Raw genomic sequence first — 13,153 nt, forward strand, 5'->3', positions numbered from 1 at the left:
CTCCTTTTCTTCGAGCTATATTCCCCTGTTTTATTTGGGAGTCTGTATCTGTCCCTTTCTTTTTCGATGTCTCAACGAAGGCAATTCCAAATGGTGGGTGGTAGCAATCCAGGGCTGTTCAATGACGCGACTTTTACGAAAATCTTTGTTGGTGGATTGGCATGGGAAACTCAAAGAGATACCATGAGTGGTTATTTTGGGCAATTTGGAGAGATTCTCGAGGCTGTTGTGATCACAGATAAGAAAACTGGAAGATCCAAGGGATATGGCTTTGTAAGCTTGTTTGATCCCCTTCTATTGACAAAAGCCTTGATTGTTTTCCTTTATTAATCATACCATGATAATGAAAAATAACTCCTTTTTGTTCATCTTTTGTTTCCAGGTTACGTTTAAGGATCCAGAGGCAGCTACGAGAGCATGTCAAAACCCTTCCCCTATCATTGATGGAAGGCGAACCAACTGCAATCTCGCTGCATTGGGTACTCAAAGGACTCCACCAATTTCTCAACATGGTTTCTTTCTTTCTTCCCTTCCCTTCACATATCTTTTTAGCATTGGTAGTGGTATTTCAAATATTAAAAAAAAAACCATTTCCATTTCTTTGAAGATCTAAAACACCAGAGGTTTACTATAATTTTTTAATTTAGGAAGACCAATTAAATACAGGGGGCAGGACAGTTTGGACCAGCTCCAGATCCAGGATTGATGGCACCAACTGGCTACCATGGTCCCTCAGCTTATATCCAACAACCTACTGGTCAATATTCAATTCCTTATTCGGTTCATGGGTGAGTTTAATATTTTAGAAATTGAAATACAATGGCATTTTGTTTCATTTTGTTATGTTTTTGTTCACCATCATTCTCTATTTGTTTACTTTCAGGTATACTGGATATTTAGAAGAAGGCATTTATCCTTTGGTTAGTGTTTACAAAATGCAAACAGAGATTATACTATATTAGTTCCTTGTTATGGCTTTACCTGAAATTTAATGTTTGGCTTGCAGAACTATTATAAAATCTATGGAGGTCAACAGTTTTCACCCTACTTCGCTGCTGGGGCATCGGTGATGCTGGGGATGTTACATAATTTGTATCCACTTTATGCTCAACATGCACAAACTAATCAAGCTGATGGTTCTGGTGTTCAATGTCTGCAAATCATATTAATTAGCTGACCCTATTCCCTTACGTAATGAGGTAAGAGAGAGGTAGGATAGTAGGCTGCCCCAACGCCAGGTTGAGAGCAGCTTCCGTAGGAGACCTCCGACAGTTAGAATTATGAATTGCCCACTGTGGGAGTCGCTCCCACGACCACAAGGTTAAGAGCCTTGCGCTTCCATCTTCAATGCCCATGCCAGCAACTACCACGGGTGATTGTTTTATATAAATACATTTGTAGAGTACTTTTACTGTAGCTCGCAACCAGTTAGTCTTTTGCTTTATAAGTGCCAATTGGAAGGAACTTCAATGCAAAATGCGCCTATAGGTGATAATCATCAAACAATATCTGCAGCAGGCATTGCAGCAACAACTATGGAAACCGCAGCAGCAACGACGACGACACCAACACTACCAGAAGCAGCAACAATGAAAATATCATCACCGCCACCGCCACCTGCAGCAACAACCAGGGTAATAGGAACGGGACCAGGTCCAGCACAAGCTCCCAATACACCTACTGAAAAGAAACCACCGTGTTAGTCCATCACAAGAAAAGAGGAAACAATTGAGTAAAAAGAACAGAAGTTACTGATTCTAGATTAGAATGTTTCATGCCTGATCAACTAGCATAACAAGAGATGGAACTCGGGTAAATTCCAAACAGGGGATTGTTCAGTCAAGGAACGAAAGTTTCATACATAAACCTCGTTCTACTAACCGTCTACAATTCTTTCTCGATAGGATTGTTTTATTATCATCTTCAGACATCAAACTCATCACACATGTTCAGTCATAGGAGGATAGGGGGTCTTTTAATTACCTTTTTTAGGCACTAATTAATAGATGGTTTTGTGTCGGTTGCAGAGAGCATCCGATGCTGTGTTGTTCATATTTGTATCAAAGTGGTTCAAAAGATTGATTTTGTACCTTTGAGCCCAAAGCAATAATGAATATATGTGCTCAAAGTTCAACTCTAGCATTGCTCTGATATCTTTCAAGGCACCTACATGGGCTTATTGGGATGTTGACCGTGGCCAAAACAAAGAAGAAAACTTTATTTATAGACAGACATTTAGTAATGCTTGACAACTCTTCATTGGCTTTCTTTAGTAATGTTAGACAACTCTTCCTTAGCTTTCTTTGAGATTCATCACCCACCAACTAAATTCTTTCTCAATAAGCTCCCAAGTGAACCCACCAACCCCTACTTCTTGTTCTTCCTTTATGCCTTTCTATGATATATCAATGGCTATTCCTTTACCTTCAAGTTTTGTAAACCGATCTTTTGTTTCACCGATTCAATGATTCCAAAACCCGTTATATTGTTAGTATTTGTTACATAAAAATCGTTCAAAATAATATCCTTCGTGGTCTATACTTCAACTCTTGTTATATTAAGGTCTTCATATAAAGTTTAGGTAGCATAATAGACCAAGAATAAATAGAGGGGTGTGTCTGTTTTTGTAATAGACCATGTTTATCTGGTATGCATAACTCTAACCTTACAACCTACAATCCTAATATGTAGTTATAATAACTTTATATCTTTTATTAAATTAGATGGGTATGAATAATGTGTCGGTTAATATCATGTTTAAAAAAAAGATTGTGCTTACATTTCAATCCCATCTTTTATAAGACTATGAGCCACACATAAAATGTATAAAATATACTTTATAATAATTCCAATTAACGATATGAATGAGTCGCCTTAACTTAATTATATCAACATCTTTCTTTTATATCTCATTTATTGATTTCATCCTAGTCTAATTTTAACTAAATTACAAGTGGTAATGTCAATCTTAATATATTTAATTTTGTTTATTTTAAAATTAAAGAGATTTAAAAAATTAAATTAAACAATTAAAATTTAATTTCATTGATTTTAGAATAAAATAACTAAACAGATTTATAAATAGAAAATGAACTTGTAAGCAATAAATTAAAAGAGTCCCCTCCCTTCCATACCCAACAAAAATGATAAAATCCACAGCAAAATTCTAAGGAAAATGTCATAAACTACCAAACTATGAACAGAAAAACTCTCTTCACATGAAGCTAAACGTAAGATAAACGCCACAAATTCTATGTTCTCTTAAGTTATCCACGTGTCGAATTCTCAACCATGAGATCCCAAGCGTGGTGACGTGGTAAACGCCTCAGAAAATATATTACCCGGAGTACCACATGATCCCGACAAGTGTCCCTTCGTCCCCTTGCGGCCCCCACCACACAGCGTGGACGATCACTAGATTTCACCGCCCCCCATCACACAAAATCACGTTAAAAAACAGTGGCTCGTGTTGCGCCACATCAGCTTAACCTACCAGAAGCCAATGGCGGCCCACCTTTTGATCCAACTCCTCCCCAACTGGTGTTTTTTAACCAGAAAGTCTTCGCTTCATTTTCTTTCTCTGCTATTCAAAGAGGACGAAGATATTTTATGTGGTTAGAGCGGCCGTAAACGAAAGTTGGATATCAGAAAACACTCCGGCGGTTTTCAATTCTCTCAGAACTTTCCAGATATTTCTTCAATTTTTTACGCTTTTTTATTGGATTAAGGATGTGGTTAATTGGATAATTACACCGCTAACAATTTTCGTCTCTTCCTTTCCACTTCATCGTACTCTGTTTCCCCCTCTTTTACTAAGAAATAGAGTTTCCTGTTGTGCTACTACTGAATAGGGTGTCTGAAAATGGTTGAAGTTGAAATGGAAGTCGACGTGGAGGTAGGAGCGGCGGAGAAGAAGAAGAAGAATGACGAAAAAGATGGATCCATGGAGGTTTTTCGATTGGAACGATTCTTACCGCGAATGGTTCTTAGAGTACTTTTAGTCGAAGCCGATGATTCCACTCGTCAGATTATCACCGCTCTTCTTCGTAAATGCAGTTACAGAGGTTTCTTCTTTACCTTTCCTTTCTTCATTTTTGTTAAATCGGTTGTTATTTTTATTTAGATCTATCAATTAATTGTATTACTAGTTTGATTCTTCTGCTTCTCTTTAATTTCTAATTTTCACTTTTTTCCCCTCAATAGTTGCGGCTGTTCCTGATGGTTTAATGGCGTGGGAGACTTTAAAGGATCGACCTCATAACATTGATCTTATATTGACTGAAGTAGAGTTGCCTTCAATATCTGGATACGCGCTTCTTACTTTGGTCATGGAACATGATATCTGCAAAAATATTCCAGTTATAAGTAAGTAATTTCAACTAAAAATTTGATCGATGCTTTGGCATCTTTAATTTATATTCTATATTTTATTAATTGTACTTGATTAAAAATGAAGCTAAAATATTTTTGTGTATTATTAAACCAGTGATGTCATCAGAAGATTCATTTAGCATGGTTCTGAAGTTTATGTTAAAAGGTGCAGCTGACTTTCTTATCAAGCCTGTTCGGAGGAATGAGTTGAGGAATCTGTGGCACCATGTTTGGAGAAGACACAAGGTATGCACTTTGCTCACATTTTGTTACATTTTTTCTTGGTTGAAAACTAGCATATAAGTTGGGTTGATTTTTTAGTTTTTGATATTTCCTTTACATTTTATCAGCTAGCCGGTGGATGTGCTCCTCATAATCTAACTGCTACAGAACATAAAGTTGAAGCCACAGCTGAGAACAATGCTGAGAGTAACCAATCTAGTGATTATGGATCATCTACACAGAAAATCAAAGACAAAAGTGCTACCCGAGTGAGCATTTTCTTATCTTTTGATATTGGGTTAAGGGCATCCATGTAGTGTTCTTTGAATGTCAAATTCGTTAGTTGTTTGCACTATTACAAGTTAAGTAACTATCGAGTAAGAGTTTTGTTCTTTTTTATAAGGGGTCATTCTGATACCGCAATCTACTTGACAAGTCTTGATTCTCTTAGTCTGTACCTCTGTGAGCAAAATTTCTTTTCCAAAGTAGGTTGGCTTCATGTAGTTCCACATAGAGATTGCATGTGTTGTCATCGCTTGTGCAACACCTTACTTGGAAGCTTAGAGTACATACATGTGAAATATGCAGGCTCTTTCGCACTGGAAGTGTACGAGTTCAAATCATAGTGATACAGGCAGAAAGCAGCAGGGAAACGTTGTCAAACTGGGTCAAGAGTCGCGTGAAAATATGGGCCAAGCTGAAGGTTTGTTACCATCACTTGTTACCCTGTTTTAATACTTCTGTTTTCCTTTTCTAATTTCTGCTAAAAGATGAGTCTTTTCCTCCAAACAAGCAGGGATATCTGGCAGGCTATTTTCAACTCAGAATTCAAAGAGACTTGTAAAGGAGGTGGCTCACTGCAGTGACACTGGTGAATCCATTGCATCAAAATTGGAAGAAAACTCTGCATTCCTTGAAGGGATGACACATGCTACTGTTGGACTACAAAGTGAAGGAGGATCTGGGTATGTTACCACGGGAGTTGGAGGCAACGACAAATTAATGGAATCTCCCACTGGAGCTATTGATTTAATTGCTTCATTTGATAAGCACCCTAGGGGCAACTTTTCAGTAAGTGATGGTGCAACCAAGTCTGAATGTTCTCCGCAGTTGGAGCTTTCTTTGAGAAGATCTTGTTTAGTGAGCACAAAGAATCAAGGTACCAGTGAAAAGCATATACTAAACCATTCTGATGCATCGCCTTTTTCATGGTAAACTTTTTGATTCCTTTCTTTTATTTCTGCTTAAATCAGAACTATGTAAAAGAGTTGTTTGATCTTACGCTTTAGTAATGTTTTGTTCTTTCTCCATTTTTTATCATTCTTAGTGAAGGATTTCTTTTCCTATTCTTGAAAATTTTGTTTCTTGACTGAACTATTTATTAGTAACATTTTGTGGAGAATTAGGGATTAGGAAAAGGTGAATCCTTGTACGGTGCTATTAAGGGAGGTTGAGGCAATGTTAGAAGTATATACAGTGACATAGGTTAGTGGTTACTCCCTGAAATTTGCGAAGGTGAGGCATATATATTTCAGGGGCTGACTCAACCTTCATGATCTGGAGTGAGCATCCTTTATTTTTCCTGACGCCAAGTATCTGATTGGCGGACCAGAAAAAAGTAATTGGTTTCCATAATTTCATGTGAAGGAGCAACTGAATTCGGGATGAAGTAAATTTTTGGACCAAATATATTCTATTGATTATCTCTGTACAGAATTCGTTGAAATTTGAAGGAAACGAGGCTGTATGCTTAAATCTTTCTTTTATGAAATGCAGGTATAAGAATAGGAAGTCACTGCAACCCATTTTCCCTACACTAGATTGCAACCGTGCTGCATTGAAGGAGGATGACGGCAAACCCATACAAGACTTGGAAAGTAAAAATGGTATTTCTCAACCTCATGTTGTTACACCGAGTGATAGTTGGGAGAATCTTCCTAGTTCAGTTAAGGGTCAATCTGACATAACATATTCAAACACCCCACCTGGGATGTTTTCTGTTACGGGGGTGAGGATGGACGCTGGATGTAATAATGTCCTCCCACACTTTTATCATGCACCATCAGGTTTATACTCTTCATGTAGTCCCAAACAAGCAGCAAAGCAAGAATATTCTCTCCTTCCTGTGAGTACCTCGGTGCATATAGATCCTGATGTTCATGACTCAGAACAAGGTCATCACTGGTCTGATGAGGCAACCAATTCTTCTGTTGTTCATACTGTCCAAGGGCAGGTCAAACAGGAGCCTGTTGAAGAACTAAGGTGCAGTTTTCTTATTGACTATCAGAGTGCTTGCAGTCATTTATGTAATGATGTCTCAGATCATGAGAACAGCTCCGCACGTGGTGTTAATGCAAGTGCTAGGGCTACTATTTCTGCAGCAATTGACAACAGCACAACCACAGAGATTTCCAATAGTAGCAATTGCATTGTTCATGATGGATTAAAAGGGATGGATACTCATCACGCCAGCCGAAGAGAAGCAGCTTTGACAAAGTTCCGACTTAAGCGAAAAGATCGATGCTTTGAGAAAAAGGTAAACATTATTACTAATTATTTTTGGTAAGTTCAAGGATGGGACCTATGGTTGCATGCTCATGACAGTGTACTCTTTATCTTTTCTCTTCTTACCAAAACAGGTTCGATATCAAAACCGGAAGCGACTGGCAGAGCAGCGCCCCAGACTAAAAGGACAGTTTGTCAAGTGCAACATGAAACCCCTGTAGATGACGGCGAGGAGCTTAAATCTTATTGAAAACTTGAAGCCATATAATTTATTTTGCAAGCGTCTTCAAGAAGTTTGATTTGGAAGAAGGAAGGATCATATGATAACCGCAAGTAATTTGTTGTGGATGATGACTGTAGGTTTTTGCATCCAACTCAAGTAGGCATTATTGTTATTATATCGCGAGTAGGGAGGTAGTCTTGTTCTTTTCCCCTTGTGATTGAAATGCACATTGCACAACTGACTTATTGTCATTAGGCAAGTTAGTTATATATATATAACACTGTAATTTGCTTCAGGGTCTTTAATAATATCTTCACAGCTTTGATGTTCTTTCTACCAAATGATTTCTATATTAGATAGTTAAAACTTGACATTATTCTCTGAGTTTTCACTAATTATTGATTAAGTCATTTGTTTTCAACCATTGATGAAATTATTGATGCGATAGTCAAATAAATTTGTATAATTGTACATTAGATTCTTATTAACTACATAATATATTATTTTTTTCTTAACTTAAACTGAATCCAGTAAATTTATTTTTAATCCGATGATGATGCGTATTACTATTACTTAATCAAATTTATCACTTGATTAAAGTTAATAATATTTTTATTAAAAATTTTCTGATTTGTGAAAAATGAAAAAAAAAACCAGGGTTAAGAGATTCAAATCCAAAATATTAAAGTATAAGTCTGCATTTATTATTCTTTTATAAAATATTATTTAATATTTAAAATAAATTTGTTGATGATGGTGTAGTCAGTGGTCCTATATACCGAGTGAGGCGACAAATTACAAGATCGGGACGAATAATTTAGAAATCAGTGTCATAATAACTTGGACTGATGCATCACAGTCTGAAAATAACGAACTAAACGTATTGCTGATCGTCATACTCATTACCAATTTGCGTTTATGAATCCTTTTCCAAATTTGTTTCTGTTTCTTGGCTTTTACAAATAAGATTGAAAAAATATAGATATGAAAATTCAAAAGAAATAAAAGGAAGAAGCATTTGGTAAAGATCAAAACACATGATGAACCCTTTTCTGTTCCAAAAAAGATTTTCAAGATTTCATTCGGCCGAAAGAACCCACCTCTCACCTCCACTACAAATACCTTCAGTTTTGAGTGTAATTTGTTAAGTGGTGGTTAATTTTTTTTATATTTATGTAAATGGAATCTTTTTTATTTGGTTTTATTAAAAAAATTTACTAACACAAGCACTAGCTATCTATCACTCAATAATATATATATATATATATAACAATGTATTATTCTTTAAAGACCATATGCTTAAAACCAAACTTTGTTTAGAATAATACGAAATAAAAAGAAAGACTGAAAATGTAAAATAACATTTTTATATAATTTTAAATTTATATTCATATAACAAATAAACGTCATAATTTATATTTAATTTTTTTTTAGTTTTTAAAACAACGTGCTATTTCGTTGACTGTGGTTATTAATAAATTAAGCAGATAAATATTAGCGGATCTAGAAATTAAAAATAGGGACCCAAAGATTTATACTCGTTTTTTCAACAAAATAAATATACATTTTTCTAATTTTTTTTATTTCCTTACTGTATTAAACTCTATTTAAAATTTTATCTAAAATAATGAATACAAGCCAAGTGCATCCGTCTCGAGAACTATGAAGGGTAGAGCTGAGCAAAACTTGACTCGACTCAAAAAATCGTTTTTTTAATTTCGAGTTATTTGAGCAGTTTTCAAGTTCAAGTCGAGTTGGAATTTTGAAATTTTGAGTTACTCTAAAAACCAAAAATTTGACTGACTATTTTGATAGTATTGCGATTTAGTCCCTGATTTCCTTATTCCTTCAATTCTTCCTTCATTTTAAGTCAATTTTTACCAAATTTGAACCACATGCTCCTAAACCATCATAGAATACTTATGTGCTTTCAATTCCTCTTTTTGATAACAAATTTTTTATTTTCAATTTAGTCCCTCAAATTTTCATGATTTCTTTATTTCTTCAATTCATCCTTCATTTTATGTCCATTTTTTTACCAAATTTGAATCACATGCTCCTATAAAACTATAGAATACCTATGTACATCAATTCTTTTTTTAACTAAAAATATACTCTTACTTTTTCATTTAGTCCTTTAACTTTATATTTTACTCAATTTAGTCTTTTGATTGCAATTGTTTGCAAATTCTTTCTTCCCATCAATTCCTTGACTCTTTTATACTCTCATCAATATTTTACTCTCAATATATATATAATATAATATTGTAAATATATTTATAAATTTAGATTGTATTTGATATATTAAATAGCATTATATTGTTTAAAGAATATGAAGATATATATATATATATAAATATCTTATATGGTTAGAGAAAAACAAAAAATCAAAATCAAACCTTTACATAATAATATAATAATTATAATAAAATTTGTATTGAAACTCGAATAATTTGACTCGGATTTCTTAAATTCAATTCGACTTGAAAAAAAATCAAATTAAGTTCGAGTAAAAAATATGACTCGTTAATTTAAATAACTAAAAAAATTTTACTCGACTCGATCGAATGCTTTGATGAAGGGAGTAATTAAAGTATTCAACTCGTGAATGATGAATCTTGTTTTAACTTTGAAGTCGTGTTAGGCTGGCAGGTTCACTTTCAACATCAAAGTTTAAAGAAAGTGGACCAAAATAAAAGGCAAACCCAAGCATTTGTGGAAAACAATTAGCGAATCACGTGTTATTTCCAGGTGATTCAAATTTAAATAATATTATTATTTATAAAATTATCTAGATTTAACAGATGTTATTATAAAAATAATAATTATAAAAAAAATTCAAGAAACATTTTTTCACGTAATTATATAGAATATATTTTATTTAATATATTATTAATTTTTTGAAATGAAAATATATCAAATAATATGGAAATATACCGACAAGGCCCAACCTGCTAACTCTGGACCAATATACAGACAGCTAACCCGCCCACTGTTCATTTTCTGATTATAGGCCTACAAGATTTTTTTTAAGTTCCCATTGTTTTGAGCTTTGCGCACAGTGGGAGGAGCTCAGTGACTGTTCTGCAACCGACTCAAGTGTTAAGCCCATATCTCTACAATCTCCAATTGCTAAAATTCTACAATATTTATAAGTCGTGAATTTAAAATTAATTTGAGTTGATGTATTCTTTTGAGTTTAAAATTATAATAAAAGATAGATTTAAAATTGTAAATAAATTTACAGATGTTACTAGGAGATTGGGATGTGGTGGGCATTCAGGAGGTGCATATATGGGCCATTAGTGTGAGGAAGGTATTGCAATAAATGAATAGAGCGGACAAGGAGTTTAATATCGGCCGTGTTTGTGTGTTACCATACTGGATAACGGACCAATTTAGACCATGCTTGGGCCCTCTCTTTTCTCATACATCCCCCATCTTTAAACTATAATATTATAGAACTGGTATTTATGTAGTTTAGCATAGTCTTTTCTGCTTACCAGTCTCTATCCAATACTTAATCAGTAGTTATCAAGCACGCAAATCTCGTTTTAAGGAATCATCTCTTTCGCTCCATTTCACGTTTATTTCCATTTTAGTTTGATAAATACATGTACATCTCTTCAAACAAAAATGTATCAGCATGCTTTCACAAAATCATTAGTAAATTTTACTAAAAATCACAAGGATCATAAGAAATAGGGATGATTGTAATGGATGTTGTCCCTTAAATTTAAGACAACCTTGTAAACCTCGTGCATCTAAAGTGATGAAATAAAATCCACTTGTACCATTCTTTTTTAAAATAACTTTTTTTTTAGAAAGAAATAATGGAACCATCAAATTGTTTGACTATCATTTTATAAGAAAAGTAGAAGGATAAAATTGTCAAATAATATCTTTAAATATAAATAATCCAATCCCCAAATTTATCCCTCACTATTTGTATTGCTCACAGTAGGCACTTATTCCGTTGATTTGGTGACATGTGATGTTCGGAGTCGGGGCACCGCCATCCTACGACCATCTAACATCTCTAACATGTCTCGATTACCGGCAAAAGGGGTGATGAAACCGGTTTGATCTAAAAGTACGATGAAGGATATTCAAGTTTTGAGAAGAGGATAAGGTTGCTTGCAAAAATGGGCCTTTGGTTTAACCATGAAGATAATACAAGATATTGTTGATGAGATGAATACCACCTCTCTTTTTTACCGACACAAGTAGATGCGTGGGCATAATCCAAGAACTACAAGACAAGACCGAAGTTTGCAGTTTTGTTTAGCAAGAGAGTGTGCCCCGCTGGTTGTGTGGCTGAAGACTTGAAAATGAATAAACTTCAGTTCAAATGGATAAGATTTTTAGAGACAATACTATGTGTCCATAATTCTTAGGCTCTCCAATTTTATCTCTGCTTTTGCTGCTGCCAGAAGCAAATGTTGTTTACTGTTTACTGTTGGAAATTCAGTTGAATTTGATGTGCTACTAATAGTATAACAACATTTAATTTTCGACAATTCCATTAGATCAATGACCGAAAATATTCATCCTTCATGCATCAAAATGATCATTCAAATAACCCCAGAATTATTGCAAACTAGTCTGGCAGTCAACAACATTGTTGTCTTCGTTTGGCTTCCGACTGATTTGAATCAGAGTTCTGCCATTAATGGCGGGGGTTTTTTTTTTTGCTTCTTAAATACAAAGGCAGGTACCCATAAAAAAATGAAGCAAGAACCTTATTTCTATACAAATTTATAAATAGAAATATGGGGGGGGGTAAATTTATACGGGGAGTGTTGAAACTTTTAGCAGCATGACAAGATTGATGAACAAACTTGTACAGAACATATGAGACCCCAGAAATCATTAAGGGTGGTTGGTACATTGAGGAACTTGACTAGTTGAGCTTCAAGGCAAAAGACAGATCTAAAACTCAATATCCTTCCTCTCCAACACAAGTTTCTGTCCTTTGAAACAATGAATAGTTTTAATGGGCTCACAGCTGTTTTCTCTGTGGAAATTGGGCAACAACCCCACATATTACGAGCAAATCTCTTTAGGTAAAAATAATGGGCAGGTGGTTTTAATATTATAAAACGGAATGTATTTTGATCTAAATATAACTGAAATAGAAAAATCCAGCAAGAAGCTAAACCAGAGAGATGGTAGAATAAATTCGAAGGGTCGCAATATGAACCCCGGAGGTGAAGATTAATTTATTGTGACTTTTAATCTAAAATATTATTATATTTAACTTAAAAAAACTATACAATTAATAAAATTTTTAGTTACTACCGAAAATGTTACATTACCACGAATTTTAACCTAAAATATTACATGTATACTCTAAAAAATTACACGATTAGTAAGACTTTTAATTAAAGTGAGAATGTTTTGACAATATTATTTTAGGTTACAACTGAAATAGTTATACAATTTATATGAATTATTATTGGTTCGTCCAATTTAAGTCAATCTGCTGTTAATTCCTCCAACCCCTTTTGTTTAAGTCTCTACCATGATCGAGAGGCTAAAATTGAACGAGAGTTAACGAGTGAAGGGTTAAAATCGTACGAATCGATAACATTATAGACTAAAATCGAACGGATCAATAACGCTAGGAACTATTTCCCCTTAATCTTTAAATTGATGACCAAAGTCGGACAGACTGAAAACATAAGATACTATTCACATAGTTCACCCATATTTTTTTGATCAAATATTTGTCCAACGCGATGTAGCGCTGTAAATGAGAAATCACGAGCTACTCGAGTTATACTCGATCAAAACTCGAATTGAAATGAACTCGACTCGAATTCTTAACGA

The 13,153-nt window shown here is 34.4% G+C and overlaps 1 protein-coding gene and 1 pseudogene across 1 annotated transcript; both read left to right on the forward strand.

Annotated features, from left to right (window-relative positions):
* On the forward strand, positions 1-706 carry LOC120141274 (probable RNA-binding protein ARP1). The gene is made up of 3 exons (XM_039156201.1): positions 1-273; positions 383-563; positions 648-706. Exons 1-3 carry the CDS (start codon positions 67-69, stop codon positions 704-706), a joined length of 447 nt encoding a protein of 148 aa, XP_039012132.1. The 5' UTR covers positions 1-66.
* A 2,856-nt stretch (positions 707-3,562) lies between these two features.
* On the forward strand, positions 3,563-7,616 carry LOC120141210 (annotated as a pseudogene).
* Positions 7,617-13,153: the final 5,537 nt, after the last annotated feature.

This window comes from Hibiscus syriacus, unplaced genomic scaffold, assembly GCF_006381635.1.
Source record: "Hibiscus syriacus cultivar Baekdansim isolate YM2019G1 unplaced genomic scaffold, ASM638163v2 tig00110794_pilon, whole genome shotgun sequence".
Lineage (NCBI taxonomy): Eukaryota > Viridiplantae > Streptophyta > Magnoliopsida > Malvales > Malvaceae > Hibiscus > Hibiscus syriacus.